The sequence below is a fragment of the Babylonia areolata genome, chromosome 16, assembly GCF_041734735.1.
Source record: "Babylonia areolata isolate BAREFJ2019XMU chromosome 16, ASM4173473v1, whole genome shotgun sequence".
Lineage (NCBI taxonomy): Eukaryota > Metazoa > Mollusca > Gastropoda > Neogastropoda > Buccinidae > Babylonia > Babylonia areolata.
This window is the reverse complement of record NC_134891.1, coordinates 20,698,552-20,719,387: the sequence shown is the minus strand read 5'-3', so window position 1 is coordinate 20,719,387 and position 20,836 is coordinate 20,698,552. Positions and strand designations below refer to the sequence as shown.

General features: G+C 42.6%; 1 protein-coding gene across 1 annotated transcript; it reads right to left on the bottom strand.

Annotated features, from left to right (window-relative positions):
* Positions 1 to 990: 990 nt before the first annotated feature.
* Positions 991 to 20,740, bottom strand: LOC143291228 (EF-hand domain-containing protein 1-like). The gene is made up of 11 exons (XM_076600998.1): positions 20,582 to 20,740; positions 17,519 to 17,740; positions 15,025 to 15,175; positions 14,062 to 14,198; positions 11,413 to 11,640; positions 9,343 to 9,684; positions 8,466 to 8,606; positions 6,627 to 6,921; positions 5,888 to 5,978; positions 4,582 to 4,774; positions 991 to 1,807 (listed from the first exon to the last, which is right to left on the bottom strand). The coding sequence occupies exons 1-11, from the start codon at positions 20,627 to 20,629 to the stop codon at positions 1,730 to 1,732; spliced, it is 1,926 nt and encodes a 641-aa protein (XP_076457113.1). The 5' UTR covers positions 20,630 to 20,740; the 3' UTR covers positions 991 to 1,729.
* Between the last annotated feature and the right edge of the window lie 96 nt (positions 20,741 to 20,836).

Genomic DNA, 20,836 nt, shown 5'->3' with positions numbered 1-20,836 from the left:
TAATGATAATGATGCTATGGAGGTCCATTTTTGTTTTGAGACCATGTGGCAAAGCTGTACTCTTCGCTTCTTTTCATAATATATCCTGGTGTCAACCAGACCCGAGAGATACAGACAGGAAATTTGATCAACACTCCCCCAGACGCATCCGTGATCATCAGATGTGTGCGGTCCCAGTCTTCCCATTTGACCACTCTGCTGTGGCTTGGAACAGGCAATAGTTAAAAAAAACCCCAAAAAACCAACACCTCTGCTGGGATTTGAACACACTTCTACCCAGTCATCAGTCCACAATGCAAACCACTTCACCATGCAGGCTGGTTGAATAAAACTGCTGATGAGAGAAGGGAGACAGAAAGTGACAACTTGTGGGTTACACGGGCAGGCAGACAAGACACAATCACACACTACTAAAACAAATACAACGCAAACATAGACAAAACCTGACGGGAAGAACAAGGCTTGTTTGTGTGTACACATCATTTTAATCCACATTTTCACTGACCAAAATGGATCCACCCTAACAGCAAGGCAATGCTTTGTTTCAATACGATCACAGAATTGTTGATATACAGTGTGGCAAAAGCCTGTCCCCACACATCATCACTGATATGAAAAGTCTTACGCCCAGACTCCAGTTCAAAATAAAGCCCCCAATTACACGGTAAACAGCAGTGTGACAGCGTAAACGAGATAAAAAGAACATGAAACAAACATTTGTCTTGAAAGAGACAAAACAGTTCTTCAATTATAGATGTTTCTCTCAACACCTTCCTTGATTCAGATACTAAACAACATAGTTTCTGTTGTTTTGTTGTTTTTTTCTCTCTTTTTTTCTTTTCTGAAAGACACATATAAAGCTGTAAAAATGGACTTTTTTGACAGCAACATAACTGAAACGGACAAAATCATATGACAAATATATGAAGATTACTGAGTGAAAATTTTTTCACCAACTATAAATACAATGAGATGTGTTGACTTCTCCTCTTTATCACACTCAGCAAATCTCCCTTTTCAGGTAACTTGAACATTGTACTGATGATCAATACATCAGCAATCAGGACATGATCAGCAGATATTGAAAAACATTCAAAGAAAGAAGAAAGAAAAAACAAAACAAGGTGTCATCAAGTTGAAGGCATTTATCAGCAGATTTTTTTTTTTCATGTGTTAGAATCAAAACACAGCAGTATTGCATCCATGTTAACATTCCTTTTCTTCCTTAAGTTAGCATTCTGTATCTTCCTTTTTCACCTCTCTACAGCAAACACTTCTTTTTGCCTTCCCGGAGAGCAATGGACAAAACATGCAACTCAATAAACCAGCTTGTGACATCAAGAACTACAGCTTTATTAAAAGTTTTCATTGTTTTCCCCCTGAAATAAAACATGGTGATGACTGGCATGCTGTGTTCTTGAGGGGTGATAAAACATCAAAAAATAAATTCAGAACTAACTCAGTTGTGGCATGTTTTCCACACAGCCTTCTATGCCTGGGATAAATATTTAGAGGTAACTCAAGTGAGGCACGTTTTACGTACAGAACCTTGTATGCCAGGTGATAAAGAGCACAAAACCTGTGACATGGGTCAGTTGTTCACTGAAACGTCATTGTTTTATTATTTTATGTGTCATCTATTTTTTTACAGCGTCTGTGTTGAACGTTCAAAATGCTAAGCGGTGTGGTGACTGTTTTGTTCAGCACACAAGGTGAGGGAGGGGCAGCATTACGAGCTTTCCACGAAGCGACGGAAATCCTCCAGACTGATGCGCCCTTCTTGGTCCATTGTGCATTGTTGTACCAACTGGAAAGACAACATCGATGGATCAGGATCGTGTGTGTGTGTGTGTGTGTGTTGGTGCTCCTGTGTTTGTGAATAAGAACATTGTAAAACCGACGTTAACATTTTGATGTACTTTCTGATCAGAAAGTGTTGTTGCGAAGAACAATAATAATCATGCCAACAAAAATCAGCGGTGGCATATTCATCAATCCCTTACACAGAATCTGTTAAAATTCAGACATCACACCTTAATACAATCCACCAACTTACAGTCTTGACATGGCAGAATTAACCCTTAGACTGATACTGATAATTATATATGTGTGTCCATAAAGAGCTGACATGTCACAGAGATCAGTTTACAGGTCAGGATGTCAGTGGAGGGCTGTCACGTCACTGAGATAAGACAGAGCTTACAGGTCAGGGTGTCAGTGAAAAGCTGTTACTTCACTGAGGTAAGACACAGCTTACAGGTCAGGATATCAGTGAAGGGCTGTCACCTCACTGGGATACGACACAGCTTACAGGTCAGGATGTCAGTGAAGGGCTGTCACGTCACTGAGATAAGACAGAGCTTACAGGTCAGGATGTCAGTGGAGGGCTGTCACGTCACTGAGATAAGACACAGCTTACAGGTCAGGATGTCAGTGAAGGGCTGTCACCTCAATGAGATAAGATGCAGCTTACAGGTCAAGATGTCAGTGAAAAGCTGTCACTTCACTGAGGTAAGACACAGCTTACAGGTCAGGATATCAGTGAAGGGCTATCACCTCACTGGGATACGACACAGCTTACAGGTCAGGATGTCAGTGAAGGGCTGATATTCTCACTGGGTTCAGAGCTTACAGGTCATGAAGTCAGTGAAGGGCTGTCACCTCAATAAGACAGCTTACAGGTCAAGATGTCAGTGAAGGGCTGTCACCTCACTGAGGTAAGACACAGCTTATAGGTCAGGATGTCAGTGAAGGGCTGTCACCTCACTAAGAGAGAGCTTACAGGTCAGGATGTCAGTGAAGGGCTGTCACCTCACTGAGATAAGACAGAGCTTACAGGTCAGGATGTCAGTGAAGGGCTGTCACCTCACTGAGATAAGACAGAGCTTACAGGTCAGGATGTCAGTGAAGGGCTGTCACCTCACTGAGATAAGACACAGTTTACAGGTCAGGATGTCGGTGAAGGGCTGTCACCTCACTGAGATAAGACAGAGCTTACAGGTCAGGATGTCAGTGAAGGGCTGTCACCTCACTGAGATGACAGAGCTTACAGGTCAGGATGTCAGTGAAGGGCTGTCACCTCACTGAGATAAGACACAGCTTACAGGTCAGGATGTCAGTGAAGGGCTGTCACCTCACTGAGATAAGACAGAGCTTACAGGTCAGGATGTCAGTGAAAGGTTGTCACCTCACTGAGATCAGACACAGCTCACAGGCCAGGATGTCAGTGAAGGGCCGTCACCTCACTGAGATAAGACACAGCTTACAGGTCAGGATGTCAGTGAAGGGCTGTCACCTCACTGAGATAAGACACAGCTTACAGGTCAGGATGTCAGTGAAGGGCTGTCACCTCACTGAGATCAGACACAGCTTACAGGTCAGGATGTCGGTCACTGTTCTGTATTCAGATGTCTTCCTCTTAGGATTGCATTGCTTTTGTTCGGGAGATTTAACCACAACTCTTTTAAAAGATGACAAAATGAAGCAGTGCACTAAAACATGATGCCACACTGACCTAACTTCACCAAGATTCAGCAGTCAAGGGGTTAAACCAGCCGCACTGCAGTCATTTGGATGAGACAATAGACGGGCACAATAGCCGAGTGGTTAAAGCGTTGGACTGTCAATCTGAGGGTCCCGGGTTCGAATCACGGTGACGGCGCCTGGTAGGTAAAGGGTGGAGATTTTTACGATCTCCCAGGTCAACATATGTGCAGACCTGCTAGTGCCTGAACCCCCTTCGTGTGTATATGCAAGCAGAAGATCAAATACGCACGTTAAAGATCCTGTAATCCATGTCAGCGTTCGGTGGGTTATGGAAACAAGAACATACCCAGCATGCACACCCCCGAAAACGGAGTATGGCTGCCTACATGGCGGGGTAAAAACGGTCATACACGTAAAAGCCCACTCGTGTGCATACGAGTGAACGCAGAAGAAGAAGGATGAGACAATAAACCGAGGTCCCCATGTGTAGCATGCGCTTAACAAACATAAACTGAGAACCCACGGCGCAACAAAGCGTGGCAAAATTCAGTTAAAAAAAAAAAAAAAATCCACTCTGAAGTTTGATAGTAAAAAGAACCACAAAAAACAGAACACTTGCAGACAGAAAAAAAAAGGTAGCACTGCACTGTAGTGAGGTGTTCTCCCTTGGGGAGAGCAGCCTGACTTTCACACAGCGAAATATGTTGTAACACAAAAGAACAACACAACACAACACAACACAATACAATACAATACAATACAAGTGTAGGTGTATGATAGTCAGTCATGTCCCGACTTATGACCATCAGAACAGCAGAGGAGGCAACTGCAGTTCCGACTATCTGGGCTAGAATTCGATCATAGTGGAGAGAGTATTGCCCAAGTTACATCCCCACTCTCTTGACCAAGGGGTTTTTAGGACAGTCGGCATTGGGGATGGTTCCCAAAGGCCAGCTAGCCCCCAAGGCTGCAGCACTAAGAACCAGTGCAATCTAATACAACACAATGCAATACAACACAACACAATCCAGCACAACACAACACAATACAATATAATTCAACACAACACAACACAACACAGGGACTGATACTCACAGCCAGAATGACATCATCATCGACAGGCAGCTGCAAACGTCTGCAGAGGTCACGCATGTTCTCGACGCTGATGAACCCGGAGCGGTCGCGGTCATAGCGCAAGAACATTTCGTCGACGCGGGACTTGTCCGTGATGGCGATCTTCTTCAGCTGAGCACGGACCTGTTTCACCAGCTGGTCTAGGTCACCCTGCCTGCTCACACAGTGTGGGGAAAATGACTGGTGATCATCATCATCATCATCATGCGCATTTATTGAGTCCTTACCCTCCAGATCTAAGTGCTTATAACAGTTCATTTCAGTTCAGTTACTCAAGGAGGCGTCACTGCGTATCGGACAAATCCTTATAATACTACACCACATCCGCTAAAGCAGATACCCGACCAGCATCGTAACCCAACGCGCTTTGTCAGGCCTTGAGAACACGTGGAAAATTATTTCTAATAATAACGATGATCATGTGCATTTACATAGCGCTTACCCTGCCACTCCAAGTACATTCAATGACATGTGGGTAATGATAAAAACACATAATGCGCATTTTCACGTTATGCTTACACTGTGAGTTTGAGCTCATATAGCAATGTGGTGTAAATAAGATACAGGGATATAATAAGAATATCATGATATAAACTTGCTAAAAATACTATTAAAAAAACAGACTGACATCACTTCACTCACAACTCACACACCTCTCCCTTTCCTTCCCCCGCTCACACACACACACACACACACCACACACCACACACACACTCACACACACACACACACACACACCACACACCACACACACACTCACACACACGGATGGTGTTGTGGAGAAGGATCAAAAGTTGTTGTTTTTTGTTTTTTTTTTTTAACTGTTTGAACAAGTATGTTCAAAGAGTAGAGTTGGAGGATTTTAACAGTAGAACACTGTTAAAATGTTTGGAAACCATGGGACTTACATCAGCAACGCAGGATTTCAAACATGGGTGTGTCAGATGAAGAATGCAGGCCAGGGTAGGTGAACTTTAAATGTTAAAATATATCAGTAAAAAAAAAAGAAAAGAAAAAAAAAGATTGTTTCCTGACTATCAAACTTGAGAAATTAAGGAAATAATTTTACATACTGGTAGGGTTGTTCGTCTTTTCACATTAAACTAAATGTATCCACTATTTGCATTGAACATTGTCAGACTAACTATTTGATTCTCTGTGTGTGTGTGTGTGTGTGTGTGTGTGTGTGTGTGTGTGTGTGTGTGTGTTTGAGTTTGTGTGTGTGTGTGTGTGTGTGTGTGTGTGTGTGTGTATGTGTGAAACTTACGAGCGTTTGACTTTCATGGGTCCTCCCTTCACCATTTCTTTCGTGGCCTGAGTCTGGCCCAGTTTTTCCCTCAGGGAGTTGATGGTCCCAGCTGAAAACAAACGGTTAACAACAGCAATAATAATAATACAGGCTGTTTCATGTTCAGCCTGATGATGCTATGGTTATTGACCTTGTTATTGTCATCACATCAGAAATGGGTCGACAGCAGGGCATGCCTGTAAACCCTTGCCTGTGAGTTGAAAGTTGTGGGAGTTTGACTTGAGGAGAAGGTAGGTTTTGATGTATCAGCTATCGGTAATAATGACAGCGCATCTATTTATTCATTTATTCATTAGGGGCATGTTGTGTGTGTATGTTGTGACATTGTGTGTGTGTGTGTGTGTGTGTGTGTGTATGTGTGTGTGTGTGAATGTGTGTGTGTGTGTGTGTGTGTGTGCAAGCACCAGTGCAGGTGTATGTGTGTTGCGCACATACACAGATATCTGTGTATGTATGAGTAACACATACACATGAGCATTCAGTTTCAGTTTCGCAAGGAGGCGTCACTGCGTTCGAACAAACCCATATACGCCACACCACATCTGCTAGGCAGATGCCTGACCAGCACCACAACCCAACGCGCTTTGTCAGGCCTTGGGTGGATGTATATGTATTCGTGTACCTATCAAATCACACAGAATGGAAGAATCAACCCCCATCCCCCAAAAAAACACACCATTAAAGTCCCGTCACTCACGTGGGAACTGGCTGGCATGTTCCTCCATGTATGTGAGAACAAAAGCATCGGCGCCGGTGATGACGAAGCGATGGTTGAAAATCTCGATGACAGCACCGATGAAAAAGTCCTGTGGCCCGTAGTATTCCGGACCATCAGGAGGACATCCAGGCTTGGCCACTCGTGTGCGCTCCAGGAACTTTCCTCCGATGATGCCGGAGTTTCGAACCTGGGGCTCGTAGATGGTCAGCATGTCATCAGCCAGGCGGTAAGAGATGATGAACCGCCGGCCTGAGTCTTCTGGTCTGATTGAGTCCTGGAACACAGTGGGGAGAGGTTTGAGATTTTCAGCTGTACCAGCCTGGAATTCACTGCCTATCTTCAGCTTTTTAGTTTTTCAGCTGTACAAACATGGAATTCACTGCCTTTCTTCAGCTTTTTAGTTTTTCAGCTGTACAAACATGGAATTCACTGCCTTTATTCAGCTTTTAGTTTTTTTCAGCTGTACAATCCTGAAATTCACTGTCCTTTTTACAGCTTTCAGTTTTTCAGCTGTACAAGCCCAGAATTCATTGTCTTTTTTTAGCTTTTCGTTTTTCAGCTGTACAAACATGGAATTCACTGCCTTTATTCAGCTTTTAGTTTTTCAGTTGTACAAACATGGAATTCACTGCCTTTTTCAACTTTTAGTTTTCCAGTTGTACAAACATGGAATTCACTGCCTTTTTTCAGCTTTTAGCTCTTCAGCTGTACAAACATGGAATTCACTGCCTTTTTGGAATTCACTGCCTTTTTTCAGCTTTTAGCTCTTCAGCTGTACAAACATGGAATTCACTGCCTTTTTTCAGCTTTTAGCTCTTCAGCTGTACAAAGCTGACCCCAGTCCCTTATGTTCCCTCACTCACATCCTTTAACTCTCTCCATACGTACGGCGAAAGAGACGACGTTAACAGCGTTTCACCCCAATTACCATCATCAAAATATTGCAAGTGGAAGGCTCTTATACTGAAGAGGTGAATGTTGACAAAGAATACCACAGTTCTGACGACGGAAGCTAAAGGTTGGGTCATTCAGACACCCACTGTACATCCGGGGGGTCTGTGTAGAGGAGAAGAGAGGACTGGCCGTACTGAGTGAGTTAAAACAAATCTGAACACATCCCTTTTCAAGCTGTCTTTAGAGAACTCAGGCACTCCATTCTGTACTGGAATTCTATGGACCCTGATCTGTCTCTTCCACATGTGTGTGTGTGCGTGTGTACCTTTGTGTGTGTGAGTGTGTGTGTGTGTGTGCATGTGTGTGTGTGTGTGCGTGAGCGTGTGCGTGTGTGTGTGTCTTTTTGTATGTGTTCGTGAATGGTTTGTGTCTGACTGATGTGTTATTGTTAAGTGCTTTAAGAGGTCCGAAAGTGTAGTATCCTCCTCCTCCTCCTCCTCACCATAATCATCACTATCGTCACCATATCATCACCATCATCGTATCATCATCATCTTCACCATAATCATTACCATCATCATCACTATCATCATCACCATTATCATCATCATCATTTCTTTTCATCACCTTCATTATCATCATCATCATTTCTGTCATCATCATTATCATCATCACCATCGTCATCATGACCATGACCATCATCATCACCATCACAATCATCACCACTATCATCATCATCACCATCATCACCATCACCGTCAAAATCATCACCATCATCATCATCACCATCACAATCATCATCATCATCATCACAATAATCACCACCATCACCATCACAATCATCACCATCACCACTGTCATCATCATCATCATCACCATCACAATCACCATCATCATAAAAGAAAGCGGTGCCCCCACACTCACCATGACAGCCTCGAAGCGCAGCACTTTGTGGTCGTTCTCCAGCATCTTGATGAAGTCCTTCTTCGGGGGCTGGGGGATCAGAGACAGGCACGACTGCAGAGAGTCCTCCAGGGACCCAAAGTTGTTGTAGGGAGGGATTTCCTGCACACACGTTAAAATAGATGTAGGATTCCCTGCACACATGTCAAAACAGATGTAGGATTTCCTGCACACATGTTAAAACAGATGTAGGATTCCCTGCACACATGTCAAAACAGATGTAGGATTCCCTGCACACATGTTAAAACAGATGTAGGATTCCCTGCACACACGTTAAAACAGATGTAGGATTCCCTGCACACATGTCAAAACAGATGTAGGATTTCCTGCACACATGTTAAAACAGATGTAGGATTTCCTGCACACACGTTAAAACAGATGTAGGATTCCCTGCACACATGTCAAAACAGATGTAGGATTTCTTGCACACACGTTAAAACAGATGCAGGATTTCCTGCACACATGTTGAAACAGTTGTTGTAGGGAGGGATTTCATGCACACATGTCAAAACAGTTGTTGTAGGGTGGGATTTCTTGTACACAATTCAAAATAGTTGTCATAGGGAAGGATTTCCTGCACACATGTTAAAACAGTTTTGTAGGGAGGGATTTTCCTGTACACATGTCAGAACAGTTGTTGTAGGGTGGGATTTCCTGTACACATGTTATAACAACTGTTGTAGGGAGGTATGTCACACACACACGTTATAACTATTGTTGTAGGGAGGGATTTCCTGTACACGTTATAACAGTTGTTGAAGAGAGGGATTTCGCTGTACACATGTTAAAACAGTTGAAGAAGAAAAAAAACCCTGAAAAACTCTGGTGACAACCTTACCATCTTGGGCAAGTCCTTCATGCCGCCCTTGACGTCCACCGAGGGGAACTCCGTGATGCCAAAGTTGTGGTAGTAGAAGGCCTTGGTGAAGTTGTCAACCTCGTACACCAGGAAGCGGCGGCCATAGATGCTGACCGTCTGGCCGATCATAAAGTCTTTAGGGGTGAAGTAGTTCTTGATCTCGTTATCGGACAGCTCCATGACAACTGAGGGGAAACTGGACGGCACGTTGTTGCGGTCCTTGGGCACCTTGTGTCGGCCAATCAGAACAGGGAAGGGGTCGCGACCATCGTTGGCCTGGTGGCATTCTCGCACCTCCAGAGTGTCGTCCACCAGATAGTACTGAAAGAAGAAAGTCGTCGTTTATTCATTTATAGTCTGTTCATCTAAGATGATGATATGAGACTGAAAATAAACAATATTATCATTATCATTATCATTATTTGTACTATTATTATTTTTTTCTATCATAATGGTGATTATTATTATTGTTAATTAGAAATCATTTGTGAAAATCAATGGCAAGGAAGGAATATTCAACTGAAAAGGGGGCGGTTCAGGTGGAGGTGGGGGGGTTTGCGGGGAGGAGGGGGTGGGGGTGGGGGGCAAGGAGGAGGGGATTGAGGAAGGAAAAGAGAGAGAGAGAACAGAATGTGGAAAAGATAGAGTACAAAATGTAAAATGGAGAGGGTGGATGTCAGTGACTGGATAAAGAAAAACATATTGGAAGAGTGTGTGTGAGATGGGGGATGTGGGAAGCGGGATAAGGTCAGAAAATCAATCAATAATCAACTATTGTATGCAATCCTTCTATAGATTATTATTTAAAACAAGGATGACGTGGGGGCCTACAATAAACAAATGAAAGAAGAAAGAACGAATAATATTGCTGGGAACAAGAAAATATCTGGAAAGAAAAAAAATAAGGGGAACAGGGAAATGTCAAAGAGTCCCCCCATTTCCCCCCAGCTTCCTTGTGATTTAGTAACTATCAAGAAAAGCATAATCTGCCCCTTTGTTTTCTGGGGGGGGGGGGGGTTTCTTGTAAGAAATTTCTGTATGAAGTAAGTGAGATGAGAAAATGTTTTGTTTGTTACTCTGTGTGTGTGTGTGTGTGTGTGTGTGTGTGTGTGTGTGTGTGTGTGTATGTGTTAGTGTGTGGAATATACCAAATTGTATGTGGAATATACCAATGGCTCCTAATGGAGCACTGACCTCAAGAATATGAGAAGAAAAAAAATTCAGATGAACTTTAACATTGGTGATACAGGAGTTCTTTGAGAACATGGATTCAACGCCATTTTGCAAAAATCCAGTGGATGAAAAAATAAAAATAACAAAGATGAAATGCCTCAGGACAGAAAAATAAAGTGTGTGTGATAGCGTAAGCTTGGCTAGGGGCTTTAATTTATTAAGAGATATCAAGAATTAAATATCCTTGCTCGCAAGCACCAAGTTGCAACAAGGTACACTTGGGTGGTAAGGGACTGTGGTTTAGGGATGGATTTGATTTGGATAAAAGAACTGAAACATTAAAAGGAATCATTTTGGATATATTTTGTTGTGGATGAATATCCTGTCGGCGACACCACTTTTGTAGCCGTGTACCAGAGTGGTTTATTATATTTAAGGGAAGGGGATGGTACAAAAGAATTATTAATGATTAACTGAATTAAAGGATAGAAAAAATCCCTGCACAGGCCAGGAACATGGTAGAGGCCAGTCACAAAAGGGTTTTCTATTCTTTTATTTACAATAGTTATAAGAAGATGAGAATACAGAAAACAGAGATGAGAAGAAGAGGAAATAGTACAAGCCCAACAAGGATTTCCCTGCACTTCACATCACCGATCAGTCAGTCAGCCTGTGTCAGTGTTCATAAGAAGTAAAAAAAAAAAAAAAAGAAAAAAAGAAAAAAAAGGAGGAGTGAATCATATGAATCCCCCCCGCCCCCTCCAAGAAAGGCCGGAGGACAACAAAAACAAAAGTGCAAGAAGTGAAAATAAATAAGTAAATTAAAAAAAATTTTTTTTTAAATGAAAATTAAAAAAAGGGGAGGGAGGGAATTACATGGATGACAAAAGGCCTCATCTCGCCAAACATGTTGCTGCGGTCGTCCCACATGCAGAAGAAGCGCAGCACTTTGCGATCCAGCTCCAGGAACTGCTTGAGTTTGTCGAAGGAGGGGGGTGTGGTGTAGGTGCGCAGGGCTGCCGCCTCTTTGCGTCGCTCAATGTAGGGGTCCTTGGGTTGATCCTCAGGGGGGTTCACGGCCAGGCCCTCACTCTCCAGGAAGTCCTGTCATCGGAGCAAGAAAGGAAAGAGTAGAACACTGTTGAGAAGCAATGGTAATGATGATAAACGGGTGCGTGATTCTGTCAGTTTCATATGCAGTAACACTGCACAGACGCATGTAACATGTACAGATAAAATAATATATGAAAAAAACAACACCAATCTGTTTCATACAGTGACATCACACAGGTGGATGAAACGTGAACAGAAGGGCTGTCACCTCACTGAGATCAGACACAGCTTACAGGTCATGATGTCAGCGAAGGGCTGTCACCTCACTGAGAAAAGACACAGCTTACAGGTCATGATGTCAGCGAAGGGCTGTCACCTCACTGAGAAAAGACACAGCTTATGGGTCAGGATGTCAGTGAAGGGCTGTCACCTCACTGAGATCAGACACAGCTTACAGGTCAGGATGTCAGTGAAGGGCTGTCACCTCACTGAGATCAGACACAGCTCACAGGTCAGAATGTCAATAGAGGGCTGTCACCTCACTGAGATCAGACACGGCTCACAGGTCAGGATGTCAGTGAAGGGCTGTCACCTCACTGAGATCAGACAGCTCACAGGTCAGGATGTCAGTGAAGGGCTGTCACCTCAATGAGATCAGACACAGATTACAGGTCAGGATGTAAGTGAAGGGCTGTCACCTCACTGAGATCAGACACAGCTTACAGGTCAGGATGTCAGCGAAGGGCTGTCACCTCACTGAGATCAGACACAGCTTACAGGTCAGGATGTCAGTGAAGGGCTGTCACCTCACTGAGATCAGACACAGCTTACAGGTCAGGATGTCAGTGAAGGGCTGTCACCTCACTGAGATCTGACAGAGCTTACAGGTCAGGATGCCAGTGAAGGGCTGTCACCTCACTGAGATCTGAAAGAGCTTACAGGTCAGGATGTCAGTGAAGGGCTGTCACCTCACTGAGATCTGACAGAGCTTACAGGTCAGGATGCCAGTGAAGGGCTGTCACCTCATTGAGATCTGACAGAGCTTACAGGTCAGGATGTCAGTGAAGGGCTGTCACCTCATTGAGATCTGACAGAGCTTACAGGTCAGGATGCCAGTGAAGGGCTGTCACTTCATTGAGATCTGAAAGAGCTTACAGGTCAGGATGTCTGTGAAGGGCTGTCACCTCACTGAGATCTGACAGAGCTTACAGGTCAGGATGTCAGTGAAGGGCTGTCACCTCACTGAGATCTGAAAGAGCTTACAGGTCAGGATGCCAGTGAAGGGCTGTCACCTCATTGAGATCTGACAGAGCTTACAGGTCAGGATGCCAGTGAAGGGCTGTCACCTCACTGAGATCTGACTGAGCTTACAGGTCAGGATGTCAGTGAAGGGCTGTCACCTCACTGAGATCTGACTGAGCTTACAGGTCAGGATGTCAGTGAAGGGCTGTCACCTCACTGAGATCTGACAGAGCTTACAGGTCAGGACGTCAGTCATCATTATTTATCTGGACTTTTTCGTTTTCAGGTTGGCATTAATTTAGTTGAAGAAAATTAGTCACAACACTGAAAAAGTAGATAGCTATAGGTAGCTATTCACACTCATTCTACAATGCTCTCATTTCACCAAGGGTTAGGAGCAAAGGGTTGAAAGTCACCATCTCCGTTTCTGTTCAAATATTTTTCCTAGACTTGAAAAAACAAACAAAAAACAAACAAACAAACAAAAAAACAACAACAAAAACACCCAAGGTTTTCTTATATAGAAAATAAATCATCTGCTGCTGAGAAGAGATTCCAGGCCACTACAATGACAGATCTCACAGGAGCTCAAGTTCATTTCTTTTCTTTTTTTTTTAGAGCTGGGCAGTCAGGAAATATTATCCTGTTTAAAAACCAAACAAACAACCTTTCTTGGTTTGGACATTTCTGCAGGCTTTACTACACAATATTCGTGTCTTCCCTTTTTTTTTCTTCCTTTTTTTTCAGAATAAATCATACCATTTTGAAGCATTTTCTGGTGGATTTTAGAAACAACTATAACATCAAAAGATATGAGCATTTGCCGGAAATATTCATAGAACTGACAAGAAAATGATACCCATTCATGTAACTTGTGGAAAGCTAGCACATAAAAAATGTGTAAAACACCATTCTAATGCATAACAATGTAGCAAGATCTACGGTTATATTACTGCATCATAAATGGAGACAGTTATGACATTTGTTATGCATCATATATTATTGCTGTTCCTGTGTTTCATTTCACAGATATTTCATGCACATAGAGAAACATATGTAAAATGTCTTCAACCCATGCTGGCTGATAACTACAGTGCAAGACACTTGTCTCGAATTTGCATTTGTCCATTATGTACCCACAAAATGAAATATGCATAAAACAACAACCAATTCCTTGGCTCCACAATGCAACAACTTGTTTTTTTCTCAGCTTTGACACGGCAGACTTACACATGTGAATTTATCACAGTTTGTGATGCGGAAAACTTTGCCGTAGAATGTCACGTTCATGCCGTTGTTGATGTCTTTCCAGTGCCAGTTATCCCCCCTGTCGTTCTTTGGCAGGCGCTGTCTCTTGATCAGTTTTCCTGTGGGAAACATCAAAGGTTAAAGGTTAAGGTCACATAGCCTTTTATGGCCATTGGGACAGTGAGTTCACATCTGCTGTGTCAAAGTTTAACATGGGAAAGCTCAGCCCAATACTCTCCATCCGCCGTTTCAACTTTCCCAAACTGCTGTCAGGTACCCATCATCCTCAGACTACACACAGGCCACTGCCAGCTCCTCTCCCATCTCTACAAACTGAAAAGTTCCCACACAGATCAATGTCCGCGTGACACCGCCCCTCAAACTCCAGCCCATGTCCATCTGCCCTCTACACAAAGAGCTGAGGCGCCAGATCTGGCCCAGTCCCGCAGCGCTCCAGGACATGTTGTGGGGAACGGCTACAGAGCTCCAGCGGACTGTGGACTTCGTAACCTACTCTGGACTGACCGTCTGAACATGGCCTGGGAACGGTGAAGAAGAAGAAGAAGTCGGGTACCCTTTCACATCTGCTGGGTGGAGGAAAAATTGGAAAGTAAAGTGCATTTTCCAAGGACACAGCACAGTGCCAAAATGGAGTGAACCCTGATCAGTGATGAGCATTAGATCAGAACTCTGAAACCAAACCAACTCTGCAAACTTTACACTGTTCTGGAAATCCTCACAAGTGTTACTCTACATGTTGGATGTTCAGTGATGGGTGTGATACCCAAATGGTTCAAGCATTGGACACACACACACACACACGCACAGACATACACACACACACACACACACACACAAACACACACACAAACACAAACACACACACACATACACGCACACACGCACACACACACAGGAAAATAAATGCAGGCAAAGAGAACCCACCTTGTGGCATGCCACTGTTCTCCACATGCGGCTCAATGACAGCGATACTGTCGTCTTCCAGATAGTAGTAGATGTCGACTGGACGCACACGGTAAAACTCATTCTGTGACTCATGCACTGTCTGCTTGTAGTAAGCGTTGAATTTCAACACCTGAAACACAGTGATGATGGAACTATGACAGTGTTGTTAAAGATGTGTTAAAGTCTCAAGTCCCTGAACGCACACACACGCACACAGAGCCACACACACACACACAAACACACACACACACACTTTCACTTACTCATATGCGTACACAGTAATTCCCCCCCTCCCCCCTCCTCCCACTCGATTTTTTTCCTTCCCTCGTCTAATATCACTTACAGTGAAAAGACGTTAAACTAAAGAACAAACGAACAGTGTTGTTCTGTCATGGTTTGTCAGCAAATGTGCGAACAATTTCTCGTTCAGAGATATTAAGGTATATCGTAAAGTTCGTAGGTACTTGTATCTTATGATTTGATGCTGTTCTGCCTTCAAATCACATTGCTTATTGCCCTGCCTACTGAAATGAAGCCACTTCTGGGCTGTGTTCTATGTCGTACTGACTTATAATGTGTAATGATGAATCATAAAGGTGGTGCTTAACTCATGCATGTGCTCTGTTCCATACATCCCTGTACTGTTTTGAACTGCAGTATGCTTTACTGTATGAGGCTGGATGTGTTGGGGTGTGGTATTCTATACTGCATTTCAAAAATAGAGTAATGTACTATTTGGCATTGTGTGGTGTGCTACATTCTGTTTCAAAATTGTGCAAAGTACTAATCAGTCTTGTATTGTAACTTGAATTGTGTTGTGTTGCATTATACTGTTTTGTACAGTTGTATTGATGGGAAAGCACATCACGTAAGTCTAAGTAACTGACCTTTATTCATTAATTCATTCACTTATCTGTTTTTACTGTCTGCACACTTGTTTATCAGTCAAAGTAGATTTTTTTCTTTCTGAAATAAACTCTTTTGTTGCTGTCAGGTCTCCTAGGTAAATGTGGCACACAGAAAACTAGATTGATAGTTTCATGTGTATTGCATTGCACTGCACTGCTTGGCATGGAATGACATGTTATTGTGCTGTGCAGAAGTGTACTGTACTGTGTAATATTGCACTGTAGTGTGCAGTACTACGTTGACTGCGCGCACACACACACACACACACACACACACACACACTGTAGGGCAGTGCCCCCAGCTTCATGGTATACCGTTTAACCTTGCAGTATGTCACACAGTAATGGATGGTGTAGCCATGGAATGATGAGGTGAGCAATGACATACAGGGTTCACAAAAAAGTTAAGGACCACCTGGGAACTTGCACAGCTTTCTTCTTCTTCTTGGGTGAAATGAATGCTGAATTTTTCACCAAACAGCCAATGTAATGATCACCACTTACAACCAGAGGTACTTCATTGCATGTGCACTTCCATTTTTTTTTTTTTTTTCACAATGAAAAAACACAGCTGTCATTTATAAACCACTGAATAACTGTAAATTTTGGGCCAAAACATTGATTTTCCAAACACATTCTTCAAGCTGTTTAAGGTGCACATATGGCTGAAACAGCTGTCAGTGTATTCAGTGAGAGGCAAGTGGGAGACCATATTCAGCCTGCATAATCTGAATCATCTCTCGATTTATTAAAACACACACACACACACACACACACACACACACACACACATACACACACACACACACACACACACAAACACACACACATACACACACACTCTATGAAAATATACTTGATTTTATGAAGTGGCTCTTAACTTTTTGTGAAGTCTGTACAATACAATGGGCAACGACCAGCATATACCGTCTTATCCCTGGGCATTGGGTGTTTAGCGTATTGTATTGTGTTGTATTGTATTGTATTGTACTGTATTGTATTGTATTGTATTGTATTGTATTGTCAAATCCGGGCTGCTCTCCCCAGAGAGAGCATGTGACTACACTGAGTGCACCACTTTTTTATATATTTTTTTTTACTTTCTATTTTTTAACAAGATAGTTTACAGTAATACAAAGGAGGATAACCCACAAATTACATTACAGTAATACAAAGGGGGATAACCCACAAATTACATTACAGTAATACAAAGGAGGATAACCCACAAATTACATTACAGTAATACAAAGGAGGATAACCCACAAATTACATTACAGTAATACAAAGGAGGATAACCCACAAATTACATTACAGTAATACAAAGGGGGATAACCCACAAATTACATTACAGTAATACAAAGGGGGATGATCCATACCTTCTTATCCCACGCCCCATGGGCGTTTACAGTAATACGAAGGGGGATGACCCACAAGTTACATTACAGTAACAACAAAGGGGAATGATTCATACCTTCTCGTCCCAGGCCGTATGGGTGTTTACAGTAATACAAAGGGAGATGACCCATAACGCAATTCACTATAATACAAAGGGAGATGATCCATACCTTCTTATCCCAGGCCACGTGGGCAGGGATGAAGTCCTCAGGGGGCGCCTGCTTGGCCTGACCGTAGGTGAGGGTGGGGTTGAAGTTGGCCAAGTGGTCAAGGTCAGCCTGGTTCAGCTGGTTGTACTCGATGGGTTTGCCTCCAATGCCCACCTCTGGCCGCTTCTGCATGGCGTAGCCATTCTTGTAGCCCAGCGTGTGGCTCAGGTGGTACTTGTTTTGCTGCAGAAAAAAATATCACAAAGCCATCCTGAATAAGAGTGGTACTCATTTTGTGGCAGAAAAAAAATATCACAGAGCCATACTGAATAACAGTGGTCATTGTTTTGCTGCAGAAAAATATCACAAAGCCATCATGAATACGAGTGGTACTCATTTTGTGGCAGAAAAATATCACAAAGCCATCATGAATAAGAGTGGTACTCATTTTGTGGCAGAAAAATATCACAAAGCCATCATGAATACGAGTGGTACTCATTTTGCTGCAGAAAAATATCACAAAGCCATCATGAATAAAAGTGGTACTCATTTTGCAGCAGAAAAATATCACAAAGCCATACTGAATAAAAGTGGTACTCATTTTGCGGCAGAAAAATATCACAAAGCCATCATGAATACGAGTGGTACTCATTTTGTGGCAGAAAAATATCACAAAGCCATCATGAATACGAGTGGTACTCATTTTGTGGCAGAAAAATATCACAAAGCAATCCTGAGTAAGAGTGGTAATTGTTCTGCTGCAGAAAAATATCACAAAGCCATACTGGATTATTGTGGTACTTGTTTCATTGCAGCAAGAATAACAAAGCCATCTTGAACAATACATGGTTATGAATTGGTACTTGCTTTGCAGCGGAAACATTAACAAAACCATCCTGAACAATACAAAGGTTATAAAGTGGTACTTGCTTTGTAGCAGAAATATTAACAAAACCATTCTGAACAGAACGTGGTTATAAAGTGGTACTTGCTTTGTAGCAGAAATATTAACGAAACCATCCTGAATAGTACATGGTTATAAAGTGGTACTTGCTTTGTAGCAGAAATATTAACGAAACCATCCTGAATAGTACATGGTTAGAAAGTGGTGCTTGTTTTGCAGCAGAAACATTAACAAAACCATCATGAACAGCTGGGTATGGTGATGGAGAGACAGCTGCTAGTTGGAGAATGTTAATAAGGATCAGTTATGAACACTCTCTGCTCACTCTCTTATGTATGCACACTCATAAGTACATGCACACATAAACACACACTTACACACACCACACACACACACAGATAACAGACAGGCAGACAGACAGACAGACAGATACACACACAGACACACACACTCACAAAAGGGACATTGACAATTGTTTTTGGATCAGGAAAAACTCCCTTTGCCCTGTTCACTTTCTGTTTCTATTTCCATGTGAGTTTCAAGACGGCAGTCCACATACATCACACTTAAACTTTTTAGCTTCGTTAGAACCTTAGCCAGTCACACCCAGTCCACCACATGATTCATTACACTTCATTTTCCTAATTACTCATTCTATTGCAATTTTCCAGATGCTCCCCTCTGGTCAACAGTACAGAAGTATAAGGATGAAAACCAATCACTTCGCCAATAGCTTCTTTCCCAAAGCAGTCAATGCCCTGTCTCTCGAACAAATCCAGTATGATAAATAGAACTGTGCAAACAACAAACATCTGTCTGAAGATCTAGTCATCAGCCCCATCCACATGTAATAGGCAGCTTCTGTTCAAACATGTGTGTGTGTGTGTGTGTGTGTGCATGTGTGTGTGTGTGTGGATGTGTGTGCGCGTGTATGTGTGTGTGTGTATGGATGTGTGTGTGTGTGTGTGTGTGCGTGCATGTGTTAGCGTGCATGTGTGTGTGTGTGTGTGTGTGTGTGTGTGTGTGTGTGTGCAGTATGTGCACGTGTGAGTATGCACAAGTTTTTATATTGATATGCACTTGTATGTATCCTAATTTCTACTGTATCTGTGTTTGTGTATGATTTTCGATTCATGTTCGTATCTTGTTATGTACTATCCCCCCCTTCCCCCACGCCCCCCAATATTACTTGTGATCCCGGTACACTTGGTAATAAAGACATGTTCTATTCTATTGGTTATTATCTTTTCTATACTTATTTGCTTCTTTCTGTTAACTGTTGTGTCAGACCCTCCATTTCCTCTCTGACCTATGAGTATACATACACAAAAGGATAAGCACATATGGTACTTGGCATAATACATTCGTATTGGTGCCAGTGCAAAGATGTCTCACTGAAGAATCCAAAACTGTTTGTTCACTTTAGTTTCCTGCTCCCTTGTTTACTATCTGCTTTTGCTATAAAGGAAAATTAATTCTCATCTCTAAAACAAACCTTTCAAATGAGTGCGTCTGACAACATCTGTCATATGTGTGCTTATAGAGAGAAAGGGGGGGGGGGGGGAGGGAGTGAGAGAATGAGGGAGTGAGAGAAAGAGTGAGTGAGGGAGAGGGAGAGAGGCAGGAAAAAAAAAGAAAGAAAAATGGGTGGCATTCTCAGTATAGCGACGCGCTCTCCCTGGGGAGAACAGTCCAAATTTAACACAGAGAAATCTGTTGTGACAAAAAAAGAGTAATACAATACAATCATATTACAATACAATAATAAACAACTAGTAAGAAATAAAATGTCATAAAACTCATTGATCTGAACAAACAAAACAGCATGAACAATGTCTGCCTGTAAACTTAATATTCATTCTGTGTTTCTGCGATACGCTTCAAGTGGAAAGATGTGATATTTCACTTGGGGATTATATATCGTTCTTCATGGCTTAATTGATCTCATTTATCTTCAAGCGAAACACGTCTAAGTTATCATTCAGACAATATTAGTATCGTTCAGTATAACTACACCTGAATATCCAAACAAAAGCATGCTACTAAACATTTTGTCCATGTAGAGTAAACAATCGATTCGAAATAATCGAAATATGGTGAACGCACCTTGTTCGGTTGTATTACAATTCATCGGACTGCAAACTTTGAAGATAAATGAACAACCACACTTGCGTACTTACGGTGGGATCCGAGAATGAATTCCCAGGTAAAAATGGCAACCCTTCCATGTTTAACGTCCCTGGCAGGTGACAGATCAGAAGGGAATAGGCAAACAGTAACTCGTTCTATTTGGTTGCTGTTCCCCCTCGCACCATGTACACAGTTGCCGACTGTTGCTAGGCAAACGGGTCTCGCGCTTTCTCGCCGGGTTAAAGGAAATACTTCCGCTCCGCTGATAGGGTTACCGCCTCGGTTATTGCCCTTGGTTTTTAACA